This window comes from Podarcis muralis, chromosome 13 (assembly GCF_964188315.1).
Source record: "Podarcis muralis chromosome 13, rPodMur119.hap1.1, whole genome shotgun sequence".
NCBI lineage: Eukaryota > Metazoa > Chordata > Lepidosauria > Squamata > Lacertidae > Podarcis > Podarcis muralis.
The window spans coordinates 33,286,103-33,313,840 of record NC_135667.1 but is presented as its reverse complement, the minus strand read 5'-3'; the positions used below and the strand labels follow the sequence as shown (position 1 = coordinate 33,313,840).

General features: G+C 44.7%; 3 protein-coding genes across 9 annotated transcripts in view; 2 read left to right on the top strand and 1 right to left on the bottom strand.

Annotated features, from left to right (window-relative positions):
• The window catches only part of SKAP1 (src kinase associated phosphoprotein 1), a 337,471-nt gene extending 332,939 nt beyond the window's left edge, over nucleotides 1–4,532 (top strand). The window contains exon 15 of the mRNA XM_028751958.2: nucleotides 4,365–4,532. The gene's annotated coding sequence lies outside the window, so the exon portion shown is untranslated. The remainder of the gene's footprint in view (nucleotides 1–4,364) is intronic.
• A 4,526-nt stretch (nucleotides 4,533–9,058) lies between these two features.
• On the top strand, nucleotides 9,059–20,121 carry CBX1 (chromobox 1). The gene is made up of 5 exons (XM_028702703.2): nucleotides 9,059–9,268; nucleotides 14,674–14,844; nucleotides 16,024–16,201; nucleotides 17,909–18,003; nucleotides 18,730–20,121. The coding sequence occupies exons 2-5, from the start codon at nucleotides 14,705–14,707 to the stop codon at nucleotides 18,872–18,874; spliced, it is 558 nt and encodes a 185-aa protein (XP_028558536.1). The 5' UTR covers nucleotides 9,059–9,268; nucleotides 14,674–14,704; the 3' UTR covers nucleotides 18,875–20,121.
• A 298-nt stretch (nucleotides 20,122–20,419) lies between these two features.
• The window catches only part of NFE2L1 (NFE2 like bZIP transcription factor 1), a 32,785-nt gene continuing 25,466 nt past the window's right edge, over nucleotides 20,420–27,738 (bottom strand). For 5 of the 7 annotated variants that reach the window (XM_028702695.2, XM_028702696.2, XM_028702697.2 and 2 more), the window contains 4 exons: nucleotides 27,389–27,604; nucleotides 25,345–25,434; nucleotides 24,762–24,923; nucleotides 20,420–23,660 (listed from right to left, as the gene is read on the bottom strand). In XM_028702695.2, coding sequence (XP_028558528.2) covers nucleotides 22,344–23,660; nucleotides 24,762–24,923; nucleotides 25,345–25,434; nucleotides 27,389–27,604 — 1,785 coding nt within the window. In that variant the 3' untranslated portion in view covers nucleotides 20,420–22,343. The remainder of the gene's footprint in view (nucleotides 23,661–24,761; nucleotides 24,924–25,344; nucleotides 25,435–27,388; nucleotides 27,605–27,738) is intronic. The other 2 variants (XM_077917340.1, XM_028702700.2) reach the window with 2 other exon arrangements.

Genomic DNA, 27,738 nt, shown 5'->3' with positions numbered 1-27,738 from the left:
CCCTTAAATAAGTCACTATCTCAGTGTTGTCCCCTAGCCAGGTTATTGTATGTCGAATACTGTTTTTAAGTACCTCATTCCTAAATCCATTAAGCACACACAGGAGGTTACCCCTGCCCTCAGTTCTGCCCAGTGACGTATTTTACAGGGTTTTTGAGAGAGTAACAATCAAAGTATTGGAAACACTTTACTACTCCAAAGCACAACCGTATTCAGCATTCCATTGCTGGTAAAACCATGGCTAGTTTTTCACACAGCAGTGGCATCACCTGGAATCACCTTCCTTGTGGGAAGATAACATGATAAATGCCAACTCTATTAGACCTCGTAGAGGTACTATCTTGGGAAATGGCAGGCAAGATGCCCTTAGCAAACCCCCTTCCTCCTCGCTGCTGTGACCACTGCCCATTTGCTAGCTCTCTCCCTCTGGACCCAATCCATACAGCTTCCCAGAAGGAGATGGCAAGATGAGCAGAGGCGGCTAGTGCTGCTACTCCTTTTGCAGCTCAGTTGCTTACAGTGAAAAGGCCGGGATAGCAGAGGGGTTGGTAGTGACCCTTTGTTGAGGCACGGATCTCAGCACATGCCTGAAATTACCAACCTTAAATACTGGCCCTACATAGACACAATTTTCAGTAACCAAAGTAATGCAGGACTTTGGCAACTGAGAGGGGGAATACTGCATTATATTTACATGTAGGATGGGGAGCTGGAAAGACTTGCTAAAAAGGAATCATTATTCTCCCTTTCTATTGGGCAAGAGTGGGTAATTTAAACAAACCACCAGTATCAGTTAGGCTAATCTGGCTTGCTATGGTTTCTGTAGCACTTTCATTGACTTGCAAAACACTCTACAACCCTTATCTGATTCTCACAACAGCCTTGTCAAGTTGAACAGCATTGATTCCATTTCCATCTCCAAAGATTCCTCAATCTGCTCTTAAAAATGCCATTAGGAGGGATATTGTGATGGACATGAATGTCAAGTATACTGAATGTTTGAAGTCTTTAAAGTACATACTAGGAAACTCATTTGTATTTTTTTGCTGCAAGAGGCTATGTTTTACCTCAGGGTGGCAAACACATTCACCCCCTTTCCATTGAACAGGTTCCAAGTCCTCCAGAATTTAGGAACGGATCTGCAACCAAAGTTGAGGAACTAGAAATATTCACGGGGCTGGATTTGAAAAACCTACAAAATCGAAACAAAAGGAGCTCTGAGGATCACAGGAAAAATGAGTATGATTTAGGTCTCAATTCAGCTATGACTCAAAAAGATTCAATCCTGGAACCTGGGGAATAGTGTGTCTGAGCACATGCAGAATGTTTCCACCCCCACCTCTGACTAGCCACTGTCACTGCCAAGCCTAGGGCTCAAAATGACAGACACCTTCCCTACCTTTAAATAAACAGAAAGCTTCCTCTGTCTGTAAGGAAAATGTCATTAAAGAAGGATATTATCAGCAGGAGGCTGATGTGGTGCTGCACAGTTGATTAACTAGTTGTTGGTTCCTTATTTGCTAGGAAGTTAAAAACACCCAGCTCAATCAGAAAACTTGTAACACCACCTAAGGTTTTTATGTCCTTAACCCCCACAAATAAGCTTTCATTTATCCTGTATCAAACATATCCTTGCTCAGGAGACTCTGCCTTTTGAGATCCACAGTTATTATTCCCTGCCCTCCTGTGGTGCAATGGGTCAGTGTGTCTGGCTGTTGGTGGTTTGGGCCTACTACCCAGTGAAGTGCCAACTTGTATGGCAGTGAAAGCAGGGCCACATAGAGGGAAGAACAGAGTAGGGACGCGGCAAGTATGCAAAAAATAGGGAGAGAGAGAAAGTCCAAAAATGGAAAGACCAATTGAAGGGAAGCACAAGCCCTCAAGTGTCAATGTCACCTATGACTATCATCAGCAGGAAAGGGTAAACAATTGAGAAACTACACACACACAGACACAGCAGTGTTTGGGGCTATGGCAGCCACCCCTGAACCTTCTGATAACACTATCCCAGCACTGTATGGGACAGTCTGAGATGGGAACCGAGCTTAGGCAATGCACTTCCATTTTACTGCTCAAAAAAAATGCATACACATGCATATACTTCTTCCTCTTTTTGAACAGTAAGCCCAGGGTGTCTAAGTGCCAATACAAGTCCCCAAATCTGTTTATATGTGTTTTTGCTCACTCCAGTATCTTGGAAACAAAAGCTCAGTATGCAAATAACCTTTTAAAATTATTATTCAGGACCTGCCTTAGCAACCCTTCCCTTTACAAGGGCTTAGCCTCAGATTCCATTCCCAGTCTTGCGGAAACATACAAGAATTCTGGCATGTGTCTGATTCCAGGTCAGGGATCGTGATTTTCAAATAGGCTACAGCCCAAACACTCCCCTCTGTTCCTGGCCCATACATCTTTGACCTTTAACAGGTAAACAAGTCATACATAATCCCAATTTATTCCTATCAGGAATGTCTGGTAGTGGGTTTCCTGCATCGGGGGGGGGGGGGGAGGTGTCGGTTGGACTAGATGACCTTTGAGGTGCCTTTCCAACTTTGTGATTTGGTTACCACTAGAGAAAGCAGGTGCCACCAAGGCAATACCAGACCTCCCACAGGCAGTCAGTAACATGGGGATTAACAGCACTGACTCAGCTTCATCACTAACCCTTATAACAACCCCTTAATGCTGCAGGTGCTCTGCATCCTGGATGCACTACATAAGTACCAAGCATTAGTGTTATCCCATGCTGCAATCCTCAGCTACTAGAAGATAAAAGAAGAGCCTAATTGAGCCTGGTGCCTGCTGATTAGTCCATGTAGAGACATAAACCCTGCCTGCTTTTCTGTTGGGTGTCAAAATCCTCCCTTCAGTTGCCTCAAGTTAGTAGCTACTCAGAATCTCTAACCATTAGTAGTGTTAGCTTTAAAAATAAATGAGCAGGATCAAGATTTTCTGGGGAGAAAATATTGCATCCTCATGCCACTTCTGCCCGGACGCTGAGGTCCAGCGCCAAGGGCCTTCTGGCGGTTCCCTCATTGCGAGAAGCAAAGCTACAGGGAACCAGGCAGAGGGCCTTCTCGGTAGTGGCGCCCGCCCTGTGGAACGCCCTCCCATCAGATGTCAAAGCGATAAATAACTACCTGACATTCAGAAGACATCTTAAGGCAGTCCTGTTCAGGGAAGTTTTTAATCTGTGATATTTTACTGTATCTTTGGTTTTTATGGAAGTCGCCCAGAGTGGCTGGGGAAACCCAGCCAGATGGGCGGGGTACAAATAATAAATTATTATTATTATTATTATTATTATTATTATTATTATTATTGTTGTTGTTGTTGTTGTTATTATAACTTCTTCCACAGACTTGACCCAAGAAGCACTTTCCTCCTACTTCCTCCAATAATAGGTCTTCTCAGCCCCTACACCACAAGCAGGCAGGAGGAAGGGCACAAGGGAAGTGGTGAGGGGGCAGGTCTAGTACAGTGGTACCTTGGGTTAAGTACTTAATTCGTTGCAGAGGTCCGTTCTTAACCTGAAGCACCACTTTAGCTAATGGGGCCTCCTGCTGCTGCCGTGCCGCCAGAGCACAATTTCTGTTCTCATCCTGAAGCAAAGTTTTCTTAACCTGAAGCACTATTTATGGGTTAGCGGAGTATGTAACCTGAAGCGTACGTATCCTGAAGCGTATGTAACCCGAGGTACCACTGTATGTTCCTGTGTGTTTCAGTGCATCTGGTTTGCACACCATGCTTAGGAGCGGGGGGGTGTGTGTGTGTGTAACACAAGCACTTTGCTAGTTTGCAGACAGGCAACGGGAAACTATGCAGAAGTTATGAAATGCCAACAGGCCTATTACAGTAACAGGGGAGGGACAGGTGTCTCAGGAAATAACTCCAGGGGGTGGTGTCCAATGCTAACCTTACTCAGAGTAGGCCCATGGAAGCCAATGCTGCACTTTTGAACTCTCTACCTAGTGGCATCAGGCAGGCGCTTGTGTTCCACTATGTTTGTGAGTGCTTTGAGCGGTATTTAGTTTACTGCTGTTTCTATTTTTATATTAGTTGTTTTTCCCCTCTTTGTAAGCCACTTCGAGGCTAGCGGGGGTATGAAAAATTATTTCATAAATTTTATGAAATAAGTAATAACTAACTTAAGTTTCAACGGGTAGCTGCTGAGTAGATCTTAACTGAGCACGGCCCAAGATCTCCAGCCCTCAAGTTTACATCGGAAATTTACCAGGTGCTTAATATTCAAGCATTCAAGTAGTATCCCGACTGGCGGCAATCGTCCATGATCTAAAACAGATGCGTTTCCTAGCCCCGCTACTCTCAAGATCCTTACAGCTTGATCTGCCTATTTCTTTCAGTCCGCTTATACCACCTTCCTCCCATAATGGAGCTGCAGGCAGTAGACACGGGATTCCGCCTGACCAGCCCCGACCTGCCTAGATGCATCGCGTGCCCTCGGGGGGCAACAGGACCGTCTGCCAGCAAAGCGCCCTGCCGGGCCGAGGTATGCTTGTCCTCCCGACTCTTCGCTGCCGCTTTACGCCACAGTCCTCCTCCCGACACCCCTGTCCACGCCAACATGCCGTCCTGTTTCTGTGCTTAACAGGCACCCCCGTTTCCACGCCCAGCCCATGCACACGATCCCAGCACCAGCCTAGCCGACCTACGACCGCCACCCGCGCCCCTCCTTTCTGCAATCGTTGCTCTGTACTTCCTTCATCGTGCCGAAGTCCTCTCCGTTAATTCCCCCCCCCCCCATGTCTCACTTCCAACCCTCCCTCCTCGCTTATTGAACACTGCACGCTCTTTTTAAAATAAAATGTTTTAAAAGGGCGCGGCTCTGATGCCTCCTCGTCTTTCACACCTTCTATCCAGCTGCACCCCGCTTTCCGCTTACTGTCTTGTTTTGTTTTCTTGCAACGACCCGCCTAAGCTGCTGTTGTTGCCGCGGCCCCTTTAAGAATGTCCGAGCCCGAGCGCTTCAGCTTTAAAAGGGGGGTGGGATTTTCTTTCCCACGTGATCTCAGTTTTTCTCGGTTGCGTGAGCCGTGCTGGCTGATGGGAAATGCAGTTTCGAACCGCAGCTATAATTCATAGCCCGAAAGGACGATATTTCAGCTGTGCGTTCTGCTTAAAGACTGTGGTTTGCAATTTGCGTCCTGTATAAATGCAAACGTTTCCTCCGGATTAATTCATCCCAAACAAATGTAACTGCATGTTCTGATCGGTACCTTATTGCATAGCACTATCTTAAGCATGCTTACTCGAAAGTAAGTCCCGCTGAATTATATAGCACTTATAGGATTGTCGGAGTGAGGGTTGTCTTGAAGAAGTTCTATTTAGAGTAGACCCATTGAAATTAATGATTTGGGGTTAATCATGTCTACTCTGAGTAGGATTAGCATTGGATACAGCCCTCAGTTTCCTTTTAACTGTCAGTCTATTAGAATTCATGCAACACATGAATAGACACAGTGTGTGATGGGGAAGAGACTGGATCCATTAGGCAGGGGAAAGGCTAAGCTGGAATTCTTCTCCCTGTGATTCTAACACTTCCTAGGGAAGCGTTCAAACTTTTCAATTCTCTCTAGCACACGTGTATATTCTTAAGTGGCAAAGTCCCAAACACGACAATTTCCTCCCTGAAGGTTTAGATTACCACTAAGCTACTTTAAACACATTCCAAGTGAAAGGACACATTTCACTGAACCAAATAATGTCCCCAGTTTTATTCTGTATTAAGAAGGTGCCTGTTGCTATGATGGGAGATTCAACACATCCCTCTGTTACACTTCTGTCACTGAGAGCTGAGTCATCTAGTGTCATGAATGGAAGAAAGGTTGCCTTCACTGAAGCCATGTCCTGAAGTTCAGTACTGTACTTTCCCCACTATGAATAGCAATCATCCACATGAAGGAGGAAAGAAGGGGTTGCAATAGGGACTGCCTTCAGGATAGGAGCTAAAATGTCCCTTGCTCCCCGTAACTCTAACCTACTTCTATTTCCACAGTCCCTTTCTGAGTTTGTTTCTTGGGGTGAAAACAGATGTAAATTTTCTTTTGAGGCCGCAACCCTTGGAATGATCTCCACAAGACTGAGCTATCCTGTATAGATAGGATTGTGCTGTCAGTGGTACAGGTGGCTTCAGATGTCACTTCCATGTGGCCTAAATACTTCACATCAAATGCTTTTTGAAAGACTAAGATTGCACATTTTCATTTGTCACACAAGTTTTAATTCCCCCAAATGCAAAAACATTAAGAATTTCAAGCCTCTATTCAGCACTATATGTGCTAAGATTCTGTCCCTGATGCATTGTGCTGCATCATTTATTGTAAGCCACTCAAACTCTCTTCTTAAGAAAAATAATTGAAATTTCTAAATCATAAAAGGATTGTGGGGGGAAGTCAGAATATATTGTTATGGTCCATCCTATTCTGTTGTACAAATGAAGATATATCCTAAGTTCTTGTATATACCCTTCAAGTTGATGGTTTAACAGCAGGTGTTGCTTTTTGTCAGTGGCCTATCATGTTAATTTGTTTGTTTTTAATCTAAAAGTCCATCTGGAAAGTACCTAAATCCAGGAGACAATGGTTGGTGGCGCTGAGAAACAAGATACTGGATTTTATAGGCCTTTGGTCAGGTTTGATCCAGCAGGGTGCTGCTTAAAGCCGGATCAGAAGATGCTTTGTCTTGGGGGCTGCTGTTGATTCTGAAGCTGCTGTTCTTACAGCTTGTGTGCCTACTTGCTTCCCACCTGTTCAACCTGTATATTTTAATCAGTAAATAGAGAAAGTCTTTAGTGCTGTCTTCCCCGGAGGAAATTGATCCTGCAAAGCTCCCCTGGGTGTGGGAATCAAATTTTCTTCTGCTCACATTCATGTTGAGTCAAAAATAGCTCCTTCCTATTATTTGGGATCGCCTGCCAACCTAGCAGTTCGAAAGCACCCCCGGGTGCAAGTAGATAAATAGGGACCGCTTACTAGCGGGAAGGTAAACGGCGTTCCGTGTGCTGCGCTGGCTCGCCAGATGCAGCTTGTCACGCTGGCCACGTGACCCGGAAGTGTCTGCGGACAGCGCTGGCCCCCGGCCTCTTAAGTGAGATGGGCGCACAACCCTAGAGTCTGTCAAGACTGGCCCGTACGGGCAGGGGTACCTTTACCTTTACCTTTATTATTTGGGATGTACAGTACTGAGTATTGTAATCCACTTCAGCACACAAATTCAGAACAAAAAGAACTACAGTACAGTATGTTCCTGGGTATCGTCCGACATGAAACTACAACTCCCAGGAGGCACAGCAACCTCCTGTTTGCGAGCACCCATTCTTGGGTGCTAAGTGCTACAGGGGCGTAGTGTTGTTAGACTGAAAGTTAATGTCGAGTCAGATAGGTAGCAAAAGGAAAGTCTTCGGACAGTGTAGGAAGTCTGGAAACGAAACTTCTGGGTTCCTTTACCATGCCCCTCTTCGTGCCTATTCATTGGAAACAATGGAGAAACCCAGGATTTTTGCGCTGCTGTGATTGAATACCAGTGTGTCCACTTAAAAGGCAGCAGCATGCGACAAAAATTAGGGCTTTTCTGATATTTCGCGTGAAGAACTGTCCTTTAAACTTTTCAGGCATTAAAAGAAACCTGCCCTGTGTCAATGAAATACTGTACATGCTTCACATACTGCAGAATGGGGGTGGCTTACCTTGCAAGCTAAATCCTGCACTCAGTTGTAACACAAGCTTTGTGTTTCATTGGCTTGCATGCAACTAAGCTGCGCTTGTTAAAAGCTGCAATTCTGTAACCACTTTCTTTTTTTCTTCAGTTTTTTTTATTGATTTTAACAGATATAACATATAAAACATACAAAAGAAAGAACATTACAATACTAAAAGAAAAAAGAAAACAAAAATAAAAACACATATTCCTTCTGAAGTTCATTTTAAATTCCATTATTAACTGACTTCCTCAAATCCCCCCTAACTGAATTTCATTGTATCACCTTGTAACAGTTCTCCAAAATCATCTTTCTACTACAATTTACTCCTTCAGTTTACTATCTTCATCTCTTTTCTTATTGACTTAAATCCATATTACTATACAACATTCTTATTCTAATCCTAGGCCTATTTGATACTTTCAAGTACCTTCTAATTATCTTATATTACAGTATTTAGCTAAATAATCTTTAAATTTATTCTAATCTTCTTGATGCTCCTCTTCTTTCTGATCACGGATTCTTCCAGTCAGGTCGGCCAGCTCCAAAACTCCAACATCTTCATCTGCCATTCTTCTACCGTTGGTATTTCTTGAGATTTCCAATTTTTGGCTAACAGTCTTGCCGCTGTAGTGGCATACAAAAATAGTCTAACATCTTTTTTGGGCAATTCCAATCCTATTATTCCAAGTAAAAAGGCTTCTGGTTTCTTAACAAATGTATTTTTCAACATTTTTTTCAACTCATTATAAATCTTTTCCCAGAAGTCCACCACATATGATAAAAAGTACCTTCTTTTTCTTTACACTTCCAGCATAAATTATCATTTGTATGATAAATCTTTGCTAATTCTACCGGGGTTAAGTACCACCTATACATCATTTTCATGTTTTCTTTCAATACCGGGCATGCAGTAAACTTAACCCCTTTCTTCCACATCCTTTCCCAGTCTTCCATCATTATATGTAACCACTTTCTTGAGAGTAAGCCTCATTGAACTCAGTGGGTCTAACTTCTGAGTAGAAGACGCATATAGGGTTCTGCTTGGAACCTCTTTCAAAAAACCACATGATTAGAAAAGAAAAGAGGAAGCTTTTGTTTTCGCGGCGTGTGAGTGTATGTTTGTGTTTGTGCAGGCTGCTTTGCTGTCCATCGCGGCTGTGCTGCGCTCTCAATGGCTACTTGCGTGAAAAGACTCGCAAGTACGCGACGTACGCGAGTCTATTTGCTATGTCTACGGGTAGAGGAAGGAAAAAGACAACATCCGGTCCCAAAATGCCGTGGGCGAGAGGAGGTCTTGGAGGGAATTAGAAAGAGGGGCGTAGGAGGAGAAGCAGGAGCATGCGCAGTGCGTCTCGGCGGGCCGAAGGGGTTGCAGCGCTCTTTTGTTTGGCGGAGGTGGAGCGAACGCGGGAGGCCCGTTGTCCAACCGTCGCTCTGTTCTGCTTTGAAACGAGACCGGCTCGCTCCGTGCGCCGCTCGCGCCGTCCTTCTCTCTCCCGCCCGCTTGTTTTTATTTCCCCTCGTGCGTTGTTGGCGGGGCTGAAGAAGGTAAAACTGGGGGCGCGCTCAGGGGGCCAACATCGCGCGCGCGGGCTGGACGGCCATATTGGGGGGTGCTGAGGGAGGGAGGGAATATTCCTGGGTGAGCGGGGGCTCCTCTTGGGAAGAGAGGTACAGTATTTATAAATGGGGGGCAGGCTTTTCTGGGCAGAAAGGAAATAGGCACAGTGCTTTCTGAGGCGAAATGCGTGAGTTGGGAGTGGAGATGGCTATGGCTCTTCCTAAGTGCGCCTGTGGGTGTGGGGTCCGAAAAGTGGGGTGTCTGTGGGGGGGGGGGAGGGAAGCGCATAATGTGTAGGGGAGCCATTTCAAAAGGGGGAGACGTGAAGTGGGCAGAGCAGATGGAGGGGTGCAATGGGAGGGGGACCCACAAAATGAATCCCCGTGTACCTAAGGTGCGGCATTTGCTGGGGAGCGTGGTTTCCTGTGGGAACGGGGAAATCGAGAAGGCGTTGGTAGTAAATAACGGTCGGGGGGGAGGGGGCGTTAATGAACGCGTACAGGAATGTGGAGAACGGTTTCCTAAAAGAAGCTGTAGCGGTATCAGAAATAGGGATGTCCAAATGCAAGGGCCGGTGGAGGGAGCCTGTGTGTGCGCGCCCGCGCATTTTTAATAGGTGTTCGAGGAAGCTGCTCCAAAGATGACGATGGGGGTGATGTGTGGAAGAATGGATGTAAAAAATACTAAGGAGGGGATGGTTGCAGAAAGAAGTGTGGGTATAGGTCCGTCCGTCCTTCCCCGCCCCCGAAAGTGGGAGGAAATATGCAGAAAAGGGATAATAGGGGTGGGTTTACGTGGAGCTGAGAGGGCTAGTTAAGAGGATTTTCCTCTGTTAGACAGTTAATAAGGGGAGATGAAATGGTAGGATATTGGGGGGGGGGGAATAATTCTTCGAGAAACTAACTATGAAAGTAAAGCTGTAGCGACTTTTTCCAAAGAAGGGGATCATCTGCCCAAGGTGGTAGTGCTTGTGAAGTTGGTCACTCCTTTAGTGTAACAAGAACATTGACTGGGGTGCTGGGATTGAGGCTGTGAATAGAGACAGAAGTGTTTCAGAGTCTGTATTGGAGTGTATCTGGGCTAAAATGAGGGGGAAACATAAATGGATTGTATACAGATTATGTAACGACTAATATGGGTAGGAAGGGTGAAATTAAAATTTTAAGGTAGGTAGGTGTGGGTTTTTATAAATTTGCACCTCCAAACCAGCATAACCATAGTGCAGTATTGGAGGAAGGAAAATGGGACCATACAGCTAGGCAGTCTGTATGTAGTGGTGATTGGATAGAAGAAGATAAGAGTAGTGGTGAGGGTGTTAATTGACTTGGAAAACAGCCAAAATGATCACTGTTGATTTGAAGAGCGCTAATAGATAACCAAGTCGTGTGGGTGAACAGGTTTAATATTTAAAAGATAAAAAGAACTGGGGTGTACTGCAGGGAGATATGTGAATTTTAGTCCACGTGGATCTGTTTGTTAGAGTGAAAGGACCTCATAATGGGGTGCTATTTCACATGTATCTAGGCAATGGTATTGTATGATGGCTCACATTGGCAAATAGTGTTGCATTTGATGAGAGAGATGTATCTATTACATTTATGCCCCATGTTTCTTCCAAGGAGCTCAGGGTTTCCCCCTTTTCCCCCCCTCCCTGTGGTAGGTTAGACTGAGAGGTATTAACTAGCTTAAGATCACATTGTGAGACTTATGACTGTGTAGAAATGAACTTAGATTTCCCTAGTCCCATATCCAGCACTTTATTCCCTATGCCACCCTGACGTATGTTCAAGACATAAGCAGGTAGACCCAATGACTTTTATTAAAAGGCTGTCATGGGTAGTAATAAAAATAATAAGGGCCCTGTGAGATCAGCCTAAAGCCTACCTAGCCCAGTTCCCTTTTCCCACAGTTAAGTAGCTTAACTCAATATATGTGGGAAGCCAAGAAACACAACATAAGCGCAATAGCTCTCTCCTGTTGCTTTTTGCCAGCAACTGGTATTAAGAGACAAGCAGTATATAAAGCCTTGCTCAGTTCTTACTTATTTTGCAACTGCTGATAGTAAGTTCTTTCTTTCTTTCTTTCTTTCTTTCTTTCTTTCTTTCTTTCTTTCTTTCTTTTTCTTTCTTCATATTCCTAAAGTGGCTTACAGTGAAAAATAAAATATAAACCTAAAGTACAAATATCACAACCTTATAAAACACTGTATCACAACCACTAAGTGGAGGATTAAAGGCTGTAGATGTGGGTGGTCCAACTTTTCATACCAAGTGGGCCGCAAGAGTACTTCAACATAGAACCCTGGGCTGGGTGGGGAAGCAAGGCCCAAAATTGATGCCCCTGCCCCAGCCATCATGCTGCCTTCCCAAAGTCAGATAAGCGAGGCTCTGGCAGGGTCCAAGAGCCCTCATGCCTCCTTCCCAAAGCCCAGCACCTAGGTTTTGGGAAAGCAGCTCATGTGCTGCCGGCGGGGGGGGGGGGGTCAAATGTTGCTGAGAGCCACCCAAAAAGGCCTCAAGGGCCATGTGTTGGACCTCCCTGCTCTAGACATTTCCCTTGATTGAAAAGTATATTTTTTGCTAGCCAGATATATCAGAATTTCCCCACTTTCCTTGCTTAAGGTAAACATGATCTCTTAAAACTAAGTGTCTGATCCTCTTACGCAAGGCTCCTTTTCTTTGTGACGAACAAACTAAATGAAGTTATTTTTCATTCATCATACATCGCAATAGTTCATTTATTTTACAGCTTTGATACCACAGGTGTCATGCATTCATCCATTGGGGTGTTTTACTATTAAATAGCTAGTAACTACTTTATCTTCAGTTTTCCCAGTCAGACTAATTGGACTACCCCATCAAACAACATGGGAATAGCACATAGGAGGATGTTTAGGGATGTTTATAGCTACAATGCTAGAAAGGTGTTTTTAATGGAAAATACTAGAAAAGCCATTTTGAAGGTAGAAAAGTGATTAGTGTAGAAGCAGTGGACCTATGCATAGATGAGTTTCAAAAGCATATAAACTTCAGGCCTCCTAGGTTGCATTTTTCACTTGCTACTTGAGTCATACCCTTCTCAAGTGTGTTTGCAAGGCTGACTGGATGACAGAGGAGTATATGTAGGAACTAGTGTACTGTATAGGTAAAGGCAAACTTTGCATCAATAGTTCTGCCAACTTTTCCATCTGGCTTCACGCACCATTGGCATAAGGTCCCTGGAAGATTACCTGGAATGGAAGGCAGCCCTCCAGCTGAAAGATTAACAAGGCACACTGACGATAACGCCTATTCATGCAGAGGTAGCTTTGGTTTGGGATGTTAGGGGAGGGTTAGTACCTATGGTGAATGACATGTCATGCTCCTAGGGTACTTTGTCCAGCTTTGGGTCCCCACCTGCACTCAGCTCTCCACTGCAGCTCCTAGAAGCTCTCAGTGTGAGACAGCGGCCGCAGCGACCCTCACCTGGTTTAACCAGCCAGTCAAAGCCATTTCCTGGGGTGTGGCCGCTGTCTCATGCTTTGGAGGTTTGTCAACCTGGGAAGTTAGCCCATCTAGGAAGACTCTGATCCTACACCTCCAGTGTCTTGTGGGACATCTTCGGGAGAAGAAAAGGCTAAGGAGTAATCCCTACACAAATTCAGAGTGGAGTCCCTAAGACAGTTGAATGGCATCTTGTATGTCTCCTTTCGGCAACTTCTGCAGCCAACCTGGTGCCAAATGTATTGCTCTGCTTTCATTTGGGACCACATCAGCGAGGCCATGGGGTGGGGTCTTGTCATCTGGGCAGCCCAGGATCTCCGTACACACTGTCTAGGCTTGTGCCGCCAGTGCAGCAGTTTGACTTTGCTGGAGACACTCCTGTGCCTCTCAAGACAATCCACTTTGAGTTTGGCTCAAGGGGCCTGTAAAAGGAGCTACACCACTTCTGATCCAAGGTGGTGGGAATTCTGAGGACTGAACTGAATGAAAATTTAAGGTCAGTTGAACCCCTTTTCTCATCATAATAAAGGAACCAAAGTTAAGGTTTTGGAATCTGAATTGTGTTGTATTGGGTAGGGTTACCAGACAGTGGGAAGCCAAGAAACACAACATTAAATGTCTGGGAAAATCCGGACGTATGGCAACTGGTTTTAAACTAGTTTTAATATGGTTTTCTTCCGTAAAAGAATTTTGGAAACAGTGACTTCATGAGTGTGCCAAGATCCCAGCATTTGTGAAGGAGACAGGACTAGTTTAAGCTTTGTGAAATTGTGTTCTCTAAAAATCTTCCTTCCTCCCCATTCAGCTGCTGTTTGTGGGTCTCTTTCCCTAGCCAGCCATCCTTCACTGCAAACGAGACCCATTTCCTCTAAAACCTAGCTGTGCTTGACGGCCCCTTTTGCCTATGTTTTATCAGACCCCGACTGAGACAAGTGCATCCTCCTGCTGAGAGATGCTTTGCCTGCAGGAGCCCAGCATAGCTTTCTTTTTCCGGTAGACTGTAACTTTTCATTTCCAGAAAAAGCAAGCTGTTTAATCTTCTATGCTTGCTGGGTACCCTTGTGGTGCCTCCACCACTCATGGATGCCTTCTCTCCCCAGCACTGCCGTGCTTGCTGTATAGTCACAAACATAGTCATGTTGTTTCTGAAAGTGGTGGAGGGTGGATATGGTGGGAATTTTTCCTGCTGCAAGCAGTAAGGCCTGGCCTGAAGAACTTCAAAGTTCTGCAGAGACACAGTGATTCTGTCTCCTGCAGAGCCTGCTCCTTTTGGAAGAAAAATGTTAGTTTTACGGAGCTTCCTACAGTTGGTCCAAGTGTTCAGTATAGGTTAACACTGTCATAAGTTGCTTGGGCAACAAACAAATCGTAGGTTTGGCAGATGGAACATGTTGAGCACAGTTGTGATTCGTATGCCATATTTTAAAGTACCTAGAGTTGGGAAAAGCATTAGTTTTTATTCAGTTGCATGTTGAGGCAAGGGGAAAATCTTAACATAAATTCCAGAAAAGGAGCCATGTATGTCCTGCTGCAGAAAACGGCAGAACCTGATTAGCTGTCATAGGAAAGTGTTCACCATGAGGTGCTGCATCTACTTTTTAATAATCAGTATGTGTGGATAGATGTTGTACAGCAAGGTTAGGGTTTATGTGGGTCCCATTGATATTGATGGGCTTCAGCGTTTCACTGTGCTTTTGTGACTACATATTGTATCTCTTTTATTTGTGTCACTTTGCAGCTTCTGGAACATTTTCCCTACACTGTACATTTCCCTGTGTATTTTTAGATTAAAATGTTTTCATATTAAAAAATAAAATGACAAGACAGACAAAAAATTGTAAGTGTCACGGATCTCTGGTGTTGACAATTGCAGTTTCTAAAGCTATATATCTGCATTATCTCTTTAACAGCCTCCTTAAAACTGCAAAGCTGGCGAGCACAATGGGAAAAAAGCAGAACAAGAAGAAAGTGGAGGAGGTCCTAGAAGAAGAGGAGGAGGAGTATGTCGTGGAGAAGGTCCTTGACCGGCGGGTGGTGAAAGGGAAAGTGGAATACCTGCTCAAGTGGAAAGGCTTCTCAGAGTAAGGCTGCTTTCCCTTTATTTCAGCTTTGCAAACTAATCTTTAAAGGTTAGTAGCCCATAAAATCAGTAGCCTCTTGGTCCACATATACTTGTGGTTAATCTCTTTGCGCATTGGTGTTGAGAGAGGGGAACATCTCTTCCGGTTTTCAAAGCCTTGCTTGCCTTGTCACCCAGGAGCTGTTTAGAAGCCTTCTTTAGGCCTTTTTTATCTTGCTCTAGGCTAGGGTGATGTGCCAGGGCTGCTGAATACCTGCATCTTAAAAACCAGCCCAGTTTCCCCATCCCATTTCTGGTTAATTCATGGTCTTGAAATCTTCTTTTGGAATTCTTCCAGATATGTGTGGGGATTAATTCTGTTCCTGCAGGAGGGAAAACATGTTTGAGAAACAGGTGTGGTTTTTTCCTTCCCAAAAGTACTTTCTACCTTGAAAATTCTGTTTGAGGCCCAATTTGGCAGCAAATGAATGTTTTCACGTGTGTGGATGGCTTGTATGTGTTCAGAGTGCAGTTCAGCCTCAAACTGATTGTGTGCTTCTGGGCAAATAAGCAGTCCTCAGTTCTGCTGTAAGGGGATGCTTGAGGGGGAAAGTATCTAAGACTGCTAGTTATGTGTAGGAGAAAGCAACCATGCCTAAAAGTATTTATCTGCCTGTTTAGTGTTGAAGCTGAAAATCTGATGTGCTTGTAAGAGAAGTTGCAATTTCTGCAGAAGGCTTCCAGGTCTGCACTTACACTTTTTCCTTCTCCTAAATAATGCAAATCTGGGGTCCATCTCATTAAGTCAGCACCCAGTCAAGAATAACAGAGAGCTGAAAATCTGGTAGCTTTACTCTGCCCTTATCACTCCCTATTCTGCCTTACAGCAGTCCATCAGCTTTAAGTCACATTCTCAAGTTTACAACTTTAGGGTGTCTTCTTTGCATTTCCAGAAAACCTTTCAGGAATCTCAACCCACCATGTCAGGATTCTAGCAGAAATTGCCTATCATTGCAAAAATCTGTAGATTTTAAATCTTCCCCATTCCTATAAAAGTCATTTTTATAGATTTTGTGCCAAAAATTTACAGGTCCCATAACAAGGGAGATAAATTTCTTAAAGGGGCTATTTTGCAAAAAACTCGTTACAAAATATGGTATTTTGCAGTCCTGTCCAGCTGATAATACTTATATGGTTTCAGCGAAGATAACACGTGGGAGCCAGAGGAGAACCTCGACTGCCCTGACCTCATTGCGGAGTTCCTGCAATCCCAGAAAACTGCACATGAAAGTGACAAGTCAGAGGGAAGCAAGCGCAAGGCAGAATCTGATTCAGAGGATAGGGGGGAGGAAAGCAGACCAAAGAAAAAGAAAGAGGAGGTAAGGCAGATTCTCTCCATCTGTGGCCCAATGAGGGTTGCTTTATGCTTTGCAGTTAAAAACAAATTAAAAAGGACTGATTGATGTTTCTGAAAGGGTAAAACACTAGCTAACAGCAGTGATCTTTATTGCCTTCTTAAAGTGAGCTACATAACTGTGTAGTGTAGTGCCTCAGCTGCAAGTGTCTTTGGGAATATGGTTGGCATTCATTACTCTGTGGTACTAGTGGTGTTTCTCACCAGAATCTCTGCCTCCAGCCCAGTTACCTCCCCATCAGAGAATGTGGCTATGTGTTCTTTCAATTTTGGGGATGCACCTCCATTTGCTGTGTTAGTATGCTGGAAGCAAAGTGTCATGGTCCTGATTGCACTGGTGCATTTAAAAAGTTGGATCTGGTGACTTGGCTGGTGGTGGGCTTCTGATTTCTCATGTATTTCTCTTTGTAGAGTCTGCCCTGTGTCTTGCCTTGCATTCTGTTGAATACAGCCTTTTTTCATTCTGCCTCTAAACTCTTTCTAGCCACATTATCCCTCCTTTATCTTTCAAGACAAGAGACTTCTGATAGTAGTTTTGTGTGGTTAAGTAAAAACAGCCAGACCATTCCAATATTTTTAATGTATGGGTTCTCAAAAGTTCAGTTCTCTTCCCCACTCCCCATTGTTTGCATTATTTACCCTTTGTCTGTCTGTCTGTCTGTCTGTCTGTCCTCCCTTTATTTATTGGTTAATGCTTAGCACTTCCATCCCTTTTATATTGTTGCATTTTCCTGTTAGCACACAACTCTTCCTCTTCATTTCTGAATTCTTTAAGTTTTTTCCTGTCTTTGCTTCACACCCTCCCATTTTCAGCTGTTCCTCTCCAGCTCTTTTCTCCACATCCTCCCTTGGAAACATAACATAATTAAGCTAGGGCTTACCAAAATGTAGCTCTGAAGTCTTTCAATGCCGGAGCTTTGTTCTGGAATATACTTCATGGTAGTATGAAGAAGTTTCTCAGCAAATTATTTCCAGGAATGGTTGAGCCCAACACCTCTCCTCAGCTGAGGAAGAAACCAGAATGCAACAAGAGCAGGTTCTCTGCCTCACTAGCATACGCCGATGTCTGTTTCTCCCTCCCTCCCTGCCAGCTAAGTTCTTGCTCTAGCAAGCAAGGCAATTGCTTCAGTAGTGCCACACAAATATTTTATGGTAGATTAAAAGTGGGAAAGATTCTGGAAGGTGATGGGTGTGGTCTTACTTTGGAATAAGCTGTTTAAAATTTCAGTGCCAAATAAGAAACCCTTTATGTCTTAAAACCTCCTTGTTTAATATGCACTGTAGAGCAGTGCCATATTATAAAGAGCTTGAAACCGATTAAACTGGTAGCATGTACCAGAGAAGCTTGAATAATATTTTTGTGAGTATGCTAAGAATTCTTGCTGGAGATCTAACACTTTCACAGATGTAGAATTAATGGGATTCTTAGGAATAGCAGTAGCTCAAACAGCTTTAAAACTAGTTCAAATCTCATAGTATAATTATGCATGGACAAAGCATCTACATCATGTCACTCTTGACTTGGATATCCCCCTCCCACAAAGTAGGTCACTGGAAAGGCATTTTCTGGCAGTTGTTTTGCCTCTGCATAACACCAAATAAAGTTCAATGTCTGTTTTCTCTGTCACCCTTTAAAGGCAATAATCAGAAACCTTTCCAATTCTTTCATCAGGCTGAGAAGCCTCGAGGCTTTGCAAGAGGGTTTGAACCAGAGCGGATTATTGGTGCCACAGACTCCAGTGGAGAGCTCATGTTCCTGATGAAATGGTAAGCCTGTTCCTTTGTCTTTTCTCCCTTGTGCATCCTCCATCAGAGATTAGAATCCAGATGTTGAATTTTTGGGAATACAGCTACTTAATGGTATGAGTGTCTGTAATGAGATCAGGTGGTAAGACCATTGGTTATCTAACATTTTTAAAAGTTTAGGAGGGGGCTAATTATCTTAGCTGCAGAATACTGTTAATATACAGCCTCATCACTTTGATGACCTCTTGCATTTTGATCTGCTGCTTTCTAGTTCCTTGCAAGTGATTTATATGAAACTTGGAATCTGCTTTCTCTGTTGTGTAAGGTTCAACTGTCTTTTACTTGCAAGCATTCTGAGGTCATAACTGGAAATAACTAGCTCTTGCAACCCATTCCCACAATCCTTCCATGCCTTGAGGAAGGATTGTGTGGATCAGGCTTATAAATGCTTATAAATCATATTTTGCATTATAGGCATCAGGATTTGTGGCCAATGATTCTATGAACTGGGAAGTGTTAAGGTACCTCAGATTTGTATTATCCTTCTGGACAATAATCTTCGGTGTGCTTATGCATCAATAGCAAAGCCATGCATTAAATTCACAGTATCATCCAAAGCTTTAAGATCACATGACCCCAGACTCAGCCATATGCACACACATTTGGCAGAAATGTTAATGCTAGAATGATAGCTTCATGCCTTCTATTTGGAATCAATCCCAAATTTCCCACCTCTTGGTTGTACAGGAAGAACTCTGACGAAGCTGATCTGGTCCCTGCCAAGGAAGCAAATATCAAGTGCCCGCAGGTGGTCATCTCGTTCTATGAGGAAAGGCTGACATGGCACTCCTATCCATCAGAAGATGATGACAAGAAGGATGAGAAGAACTAACCTGCCTCCCCTTCTGTCCCCATCCTTCCTCTGGCCGACTTTTGTATTAAATCATCAAACTGTGGGTTTGAACATGAGTGAGAAAGTGAAGAGGCGGCTGTGGAAGATGCTCTCTGTAGAAACCGGACAATTTCTATGCCCCTGACAACTAGGTGTGACAACATGCTGTCCCCTTTCTTCCTTTCTCATCATATATACATGAGGAAAGAGGAGAGAATTGGTGAGTTCCCAGCTGTTCTTTGCTTTGGGGGGGGGGGGGTGAAGCAAAAATAAAAATAATAGAGTTGGAACAGGCTGCCAAAAGGGATAGCAGGCAGAGGCTGTGTGTTCTTCAGAGACCATCTCTGTGATCTACAGCCTTACTCCCCAATAGTGTTAATTGCATTTTTACAGATTAGCATGCGTGTAGTTTTTCTTTCTTCCTTTTTGCTATTATCGGTGTATCGTTGGGGTGGGAAGGGAGGGTGCATTCTGACTGATTTGGGGAGGGCCAGTTCATGGTATCTGTATCCAGAATTGCAATTCTTACAAAATACATGCCTCCTGCTGCAAGTGGAATTGATGACTCCTGCGAGGCTGGAGCTTATGTGTCTAAGTGTTAAAAGTTACAATTTGATTGCAACCATGAATACAGTCACCTTCCAGAATTATTACTGCGGGAATTGGAAAGGAGACAGCTTCTTCATATTTTGCCCTCTAGTCATAGTGAGGGCACTCTGCCCCCAAACCATGTGACAATTTTTTTTAGTACCTCTGCATCTTTTTTCTTCTAACCAACCAGAAACTGAGGGTTTTTAGCCTCTCCCCCCCCCCTCGCTCTTGTATGTATGTGGCATTTTAGGCATCCTTTTAATTAAGGGGAAGGAAAGTAGGGGTGAAATCTACCCCCTACAGCACAAGGTAGTAGTAGGTTTCAGAATATTCTGTAAACAACTATCTTCTGTTCAGACTTGGGCATTTATGATTGCTTACCTTGCCCTAGTCCTACCCATTTCATTTTTAAGCTAACGATACTTTGTTCTTCCAAAGGACAATTTTACCTCTGACATTGAAACACCCCACAAGCCACTGACCCCCCATTCATCCTTTGTGTGGGGGGGTGGTGTGTACGTAGAAGTGTACAAACCTTTTTTAAAAAAAACAAAGCATGGTTAGGTTTCTGTGAAAATGTTGTCTAAAACTCAAGTGTTTGGATTTTAACTTCATACTGAACTGTCTTTTTGTCTCAATAAAACTTTAGATTTATAGTCCTGCTCTTTTTCTTCTTCATCTGGTCCAGGCCTGCCTTGAAAATATTCTACAATACAAAGTACTGAATTGCAACTAGAAAATATTGCAGGAATAAGTGATATGCTGAACTGAGAAGTATTGCAGGGGAAATGCAGTATGTTATGGGGGAGCATGGCCAGTACATAAAGTCAAGAGAAGGCACATTCCCTCGGTCATTGTAATGCTGAATTTGGTGAGCCTACCTTTTATCACAACACAGGGCTAGGGCTACCAAGAAAAGTGCAGAAAATTAAAGACACCAAACAAATCCTCAAATAGTGAATAAGCCATTTTATTTTTGTCCTGTGCTCATACGCTCTCGCTCCTCTCCCCAACAGGTCATAGAAACCATTCAAAATAAAACCTCTACAGAAAAAAATAAATTAACACATGCACACATCAGGGCTCTATCCTCCAGCAACCCAGCCACAGTTCCAACACATTTTGTGCTTCAAGTTTCATGCTGTCAAATCACAGAAGCCTGAGAGGTGGGAGAGACTCACCGATAGTTTACTTCCCCTCTCACCTTTTATATTTTCCTTGTAAGAAATCATGGCCTTGAGAAAAACAAGATCATATAGAACATATGGCTGCAGAAGTTGCCTCTATTACATACAGTGCTTCATACCCCCACAGTTCTCTGGAGGATGCCCATTTCAGTGCTACGTCCTCACACGCCATCACATACACAGGACTGACTGGGGAAAACCAAAGCCATTTAGCTCATCAGATGCTAGTAAAGTCAGTAATACTCCCAGCTGTGCTATACTGCAAATTAAACAGCTTCGAGGATTGCCTCGGAGCTTGAGGCCAGCTGTGTTCAAGGCACTACCCTCACCCTTTGCCTTATTTTTTTTTAAGGAGGGGGAAAGGGGGAAGTTGGAATGACACCACCCAAGGACAGAAAAGAAACCAGCTGTGGAATCACAGTTTAACACACCGAGTCTTAATGGCAGAAATACCTTTCAGCAGCTTTGATCATCTGGGGGAAAACATCTCCCTTCTCTCCTTCCTGCATACCACAAATCCATTTTACAGCCCTATGGGAATGGGGAAACACAGGCGTACACAAGTCCTACAGAAATAAATTAAAACCAAAGTGCCCATTAAGAAAGGGGCTTGCCATAGATGGCTATTTGCTCTACACAACATGCCCACTTTATGGGGGTAAAACCCATTGTGCTGTAGACCCAAGTGGTGATCACACACCAGACCCCTCCACCTTGCAGCCTCTGCTAAATGAAAGTGCAGCCTTCACACCTGGCCCTCACACCCCCTTTTGTCCACAAAATGAATCTTTTCAAGCCAAATCAGTGAGAAATGTCAGCATTGTAGCATGCAGTTACCATGCGCCATCTTGTAATGTACCTTGATGGTAGCCCAGTATAACACTGGCTCCTCACTGTGGGCAGTGACATGCTTAGTGAGTTTTGAATGGAAGAGAGGGGCGGTGGAAAGATGCATCACCATAGTAATTCTATTAACCCTTTCCACTCCCACCATTCCAACCTTTATGGCAGATTAACTCAAAGTCTACCCAAAAGGCTGTACTCGGTAACTCCTTGCGTGGAGATCTCTCCATTCCCCCAAGCTGAAAAGGGTTAAGAAAAATCACCCTTCTCCCCTAAACAAACACAACTTAATGTGTTCCACCTGCACTTACATATACATACAGATGTAGGAAGGGATGGCGGCTATGTCATGGGATTCAGTCATGTTGTCAAATCGCGCACAACTGATGCCAAAACTGGTTCGAAAAAAACCAAAACCAGCTATCTGAAATATCGAAGTTTGAAGGCGGGGGGGACTTTAAGCCTGCTCAGTCTGTCCACTTAACCTTTTTTTCCTTAAAAAAAATATCCAGCTTTAACAATTCAGATTTTCTACCCTCTGCCAAGACTCACCCCCCTCCCCACACACATTATGCCAGCTTGTCCCCCCTCCCTCAACGTTCAATAATGGGTTCCAGGCTGCTGGGGGCACAGGTCTTTCCCTACATGCTTTGCCATTCTGCCTCTCAAGACTTGTAGGCCCCCGCCCAGCAGTCTGTTCCTATACACTGACTGGCAGCTATCATGGTTTGAGAAGATATATTGGATAAGAAGGCGTGAAAGTTCCTTCAAATTCTTCAGGGCTCAGCCCTTTCTCCAAGATGCAGTTTCTGCAAGTTTTGCACTCTCCTGCCAACATTCATCACCTCTCACTTCCTCCTGTCTTTCTGTTTCCTCTCTTGACGTCTGCCCTGCTGGTCGGCCAAGGAGCGTGGTATTAGGATAACACTACCATTACTGGCGTACTGTAGGGCATATTGATTCGGGGAGTAGGGCTGGCCATTCTCATCACGCAGGCGGCCAAATACCTCCTGATAGAGGTTCTGCACCTTTTGCTTCATCTGGCGAATGGACCTGAGAAACTCCACCTTCTCCCTGAGCAGCTTTGACTTGTCTCTCTGCAAATCCTCTACATCCCGTTCCAAGTTGAGGATAGTGTCCAGCTTTCTCTTACGACAGTTCTGGGCAGCCATCTTGTTCTTGCCCCGTCTCCGGATGTCCCGGATTAAGCTCAGCTGGGCCTCACTCAGTTGGTACTTCGACAGGAGTTCATTGAATTCTTCTACAGGCAAGTTGATGATCTTCTCGTTGGGGAAAGGGATCTTCATGGCTCGGGCCCGGTGCTCATCTCGGCTCATCTGCTTATCCAAGAAGTCTGCCTGTTTATCCTTGGCGCTCTTTTTCCCCATGGTGGCTGGCTGGGGCTCGTCAGTGTCTAAGGTCCTGGGGGCCATGTTGTAGGTGTGATTGTGACCTACATGCTCCAGATAAGGCAGATATTGCAGCTGAGAAGGGTTCTGGTAGCTCATACGACAAAACTTGCTGTACTCTGGCTGGTACCCAACTGCCCCTTCTGCATCTTCAACGTCCACATTTTCAGAGTCCGAGTTGTAGCCCACAGCACCTTCCTCAGAAAAGGAGGAGGAAGCTGAAGATGATGACGACGATGCTTCTGAGCTGCTGAGAGAAGCAGGGCTGTGGCTCGAGTCCAAGGAGAGCCCAGAGTCTGAATCAAATTCTTCCTCCAGGCGGGAAGCCTGCACTGGGTTGAAGCCTTCTTCAGTGGCCAAGTCCATCAAGCTAATCTCATCTAGCATGGCTTCATCAAGGAGTCCCCCAAGAGGATCTGGCAGCTCAGGCCCAGATGTTTCGTTTACAGTGCCATTTAACTGGGGAGGGAAGAAGATCCCACTCAGGTTGGTAGAGCCAAATGTGGTGTTGAAGCCAGTGGAGTTGTCAGGAACCAGCTGCAACAAAGCTGAGCTGCCAGCTACTGAGAGGCTCTCCATCTCAGAGCTGAACAAGGAAGCAAAGTCTTGTGTACAGCTGCCCAGTGACGCCTGATGCAGGCTGACATTCTGGTTGATTGGGGTGGATGGAGCAAGGCTGTAGTTGGCATTCAGAATGTCTCCACCTGTGCTATCGTACAGGGTCCCTGCAGCTGCTGTGCTGTTCACCTCCATACCCTGAAAAGGGGAAAGATAAACTTTTCAGACTCTAGGTGTCTCTATTTTCCTCCTAGAACACAACTTGAATAAACGGGTACACAAAACAAGTCCTTCAAAGAGGACCCTGTGAGAGAGCAAAGAAAACCAAAGACCCAATCATTCAGAAGTTTACGTTAGCATGAAGGGAACTCACTTCCCTTCCACTTGCATGTGTGGAGAACTGGGACACGGGTTTCTGTTTGCAACAAATCAGGAACTTGCATAACAATGCAGCATGCTTGCTAGCAACTGTGCCCTATCTACCAAAGCCAGGTCTGCATCCTGCATTACTCAATACTCCTCTGTAGCTAGCTACCTAGTTATTGGGGTGGGTCCAGGAGGGGGGCGGAAATGGCTCCTATCTGAGACACGCCACTGATAAATCTTTTTGTCTGGTATAGGAAGCAGACAGCAGACAAACATTCAGAAACTGATTGTTCTTAGACAAAATCAGGCCACCTGAAGAGTGTCATCTGACCACCAATCTGGCAGCCCAGAGGTGAAAAAACCAGGGTCGGGAGCAGTGGCTGTGCAATTTGTGGAGGAATTTATTTATTTTTTAAAAAATCAATACCTGGTATGCAGAGAGGCAAAACATTTTCCCAGCAAGGATAATGAATAGGCTGCATGCATCCTGTGACAGGGATGCTATATTGTTTTAAGGGTGGGAAAGAACTGTCCCCAAGTTGTAGTGGCTTATTACGACCCTGAAGAGAGAGGTGTCTTTTGTTTGGCCCTTCCCAGGCGACCACTGCCCTGCTACGTTGCAGGCAGTCACTTGGTACAGTGTGTGCACTGCTTTTGACGACTCTTGAACTAGATGGTCACCTAACTGCAGCTCTGGTTTCCCATTTGCTGCACATTCTTCTAGGCTCCTGCCTACTGTTATAGGAAAGATGGTTGCAGCAGCAGCAGAAAGATCATTCTTCTACAGAAGGAGAAATTCACAAAACAGAGATATTAACAACCTTCACATTTGCCTGAAACCTAGCAAAACACTAAACAGTGGCATGGTAAACCCACCTGAAAGCAGAGGAGGACCTAGAAAAATAAACAAGGGTAGAAGCCAGCCTTCCTCACCTGCGTTTCCATTATAGACATGAGGTCCTGCCACTGCTGCTCCAGGTCGAAGGGCAACTCTGTCCCTGTTAGTAGGGGAGACAGAAGCCCGTCTGGCACAGTGGAAGGCCCGCTCTCACTCGGCAGAACTTCAGTTAGGCTGGGGGCATCTGCAGCTGGAAACTGAAAGCAAAACACCTTTCAGTCATGGTAGGAATGTGGCAGTGAAGCGTCATGTCAGCAACAAATCATTACTCCCGCTTCCTCTCTGCATGAACTTCTGATACAGACTGTAACAGCCATCCCCCACTCCCAAGGTTCCCTGCAACCACAGTATTAGGGGCTTTAAAGCATTTGCAAGGGCAGGGAGGGGTGGCATTCTCGCCACTTCTTTCCTGCTAATCTACCTGGCCTTGTGCCTGGAACAAGAACAAGCTTTTCTCTTCATTTGGAAGAATTCACAGCCTCACAAGGTTATGGCAAGGGCATGAGATAAAGATTGTCCAAGTCCATTTTTTACACTGAATGCGTCTATAGAAATGCCATATGCTGTTACTACTAAGCAGTTAAATCTTCCCTTTCCCAAGGGCCATCATTGACCCACCTCCGAATTCTCCCCAAAGGGAAACGTGGCCTCCAGCAGCCTAAGGCACTCCTCCAAGGACAAGGCTGTCTGGTCCTCAACACCAGGCACCTGGAAGAGCAAATAATTCAAGTGTCATTTTACTGTAAGATCATCTATACCCATGCCCTTCAACTTTTTCAGACCAACCTCCACCGGCAACATACGACTTTTTCTAAAAAGCCTGTACATTCTCCTATTCTTTGTGTGCCTCTTTTAAGAGATATCTGGAGGGTGGCAATGAGAAAATAGCCCTTTTCTGTCATCCTTCCAGCACCAGGCAGACATTTTTATTCCCCTGGACGTTTCAGCAGCATTAATAGTGGCTGTGTTTGTGTGTGCTTGTTTGTATACATTTTTATGTGGATGGGGTGGTTATTTTATGTTGCTGCTGATGTTGTAGATGCACATTATAGTGCATCTGCATTGCTTTTAAAAGTATTGTATTTTGTGTGTTACTGTCTCTGTAATTCACACAGAGACTTCTTTTAGCTGTGTAAAGCAATCTATTAGCTGAATAAACTAAACTAACCTTTATCTTTCCTCCTCGCCCCACTCACTTTTATTCTTCTCTTGAACTTAGATAAATGTAATTAATGCTGAGGTGACACCCGTCTCAGACACGGACGAAACCCAGTGATGTAGTCCAATGCACAGCCTGGGACAGGGCTAAATGCTCAGAACCAGGTAGTCCTGACCAAGAGACAGAGTTTCCTAAAAACTCACCTCAACAGCCAATAGCTACATGGTTGTCTATCTGGCACGGTTTCCAATACCACACCCAGTTCCCTGTCCCACAACCCCTCCACAACCACCCCACTACTTATTCCAATGACACCCCTGAGTCTCTTCTCAAACACCCTGCATTCTGACAAAATTTCAAATGCTGAAATCAAGAAACGGTTTATGTCACACAGTAAAATTTAATCAAATGCAAATTCTCTTGGTGCAGAATTAGATGCAGCCCCCAAGAAGGGAAGCCCTGCTTCCAGAGGATATTCTAACTGGGGTGAGCCATTCCAGAGGCTGTCACCTACCCTGCATTCCTGCAGTCTTATAAGTGGGGACTGACTGAACTGAATCTGGAGATCTGATGTGCCCAGTAACAACTGTTCTCAAAGCCATCCAGGGTCAAGAGTTTATTAACTGGCTTTGATAGGATATCACAGTCCTACTCTGAAGACTCAGGATGGATTCACCAAATTAGAAAGAGATATAGACTAGGATGACAAGCAAGAGCAACCCCAAGTAGAATCCTACTCACAAGATGCTCCTGCCATGTTGGGGGGAAACTCATGGTGATTCTACCTATTCCCCCTGCTGTCCCCTTTGCCCCCACAAAATTGGCTCCAGAGCAGTGTGTGGGGTGTTATAAAGAGAAATAAGGGGAAATGGCCTCCCCACAGCATCTGCTAGCAGGATTCTCTGATAAATCCTAGCCCCATTTGGAAGGAGGCTGGCTAGGACCAAACTAATGAGATTTATAGAGAGAGATTTAAAAATTCTTACTAAATAACATACTCTTAACAGTTGCAACCAAAAATAAGACATGGGAGAAGGCCCAATTCTCACAGAACAGAGGTGAGAAGAAGCCAGGATGCTGAGAGAAGGATCAGAAGGTGGTGGTGTGAAGCCTAGGAAGAAGCAAGGGGTGTATGTTGAGGACTACCACAAAGCAACAAAGCACAGACCAAGGCCTTTAACCAAGCACGGAAAGGTAATGAATATCTATGCACTCAAACTCAACGCAAACGGAGAAGCAGCCCTGCCTGCTTCCTGGGCAGGATCAGCAACACTGAACATCAGTGTTTCAGAACTAATTCCCTTTTAAGAGTTGTGTCTGAACTTGAAAAGGGGAGGACATTTTCTAGCATCACAGCTATTTTCTTCTCAAGGCCTACCCAAGCATGCAGTGAGGGAGCAGCAGATTTTCCTCTACTGAACAGCTACAAAGAACAATCCCAGGATGGTGGATAAGAAAACTGTCCTACCCAACTAGGGAGTTGAGTTGTTGTTGTTTTTTTACCTGCGCAGGAAAGCTTTCCCCTGTCTCGCCATCCACTAGCAAGGCCCTGTCAGCGACATCGCCCCCTCTGCTCCTCCAGCCATCCCCACACTCCTCCCCATTATTTGCTTCTTTGTCCACTTCGTTCTCCTTCTGGCGGTGGCTGTAGTCAAAAATCTCACGCCCAGCTCCAAGGTCGATATCCTGTCTCCACAGGATGTCAATTAAATCAATGTCCTAAAAACAAAAGAAAAACAAGGGGGGGGACTTTAAAAACTCTTAATAAGGCTTCTCCCTTCCTTGCCGTCCTCTTTTTCTCTGGAGGATGCCTTCCCCTGCAACTTCAGCCTCCCTTGTGACGTACGGCATCC

What these genes read in the sequence shown, in the direction of transcription:
- CBX1 (XM_028702703.2), top strand. Translation starts at nt 14,705, where the DNA reads ATGGGAAAAAAGCAGAACAAGAAGAAAGTGGAGGAGGTCCTAGAAGAA. An exon ending in AAGTGGAAAGGCTTCTCAGA is followed by an intron (nt 14,845 to 16,023) that starts GTAAGGCTGCTT and finishes ATATGGTTTCAG; the next exon opens with CGAAGATAACACGTGGGAGC. An exon ending in CTCATGTTCCTGATGAAATG is followed by an intron (nt 18,004 to 18,729) that starts GTAAGCCTGTTC and finishes TTGGTTGTACAG; the next exon opens with GAAGAACTCTGACGAAGCTG.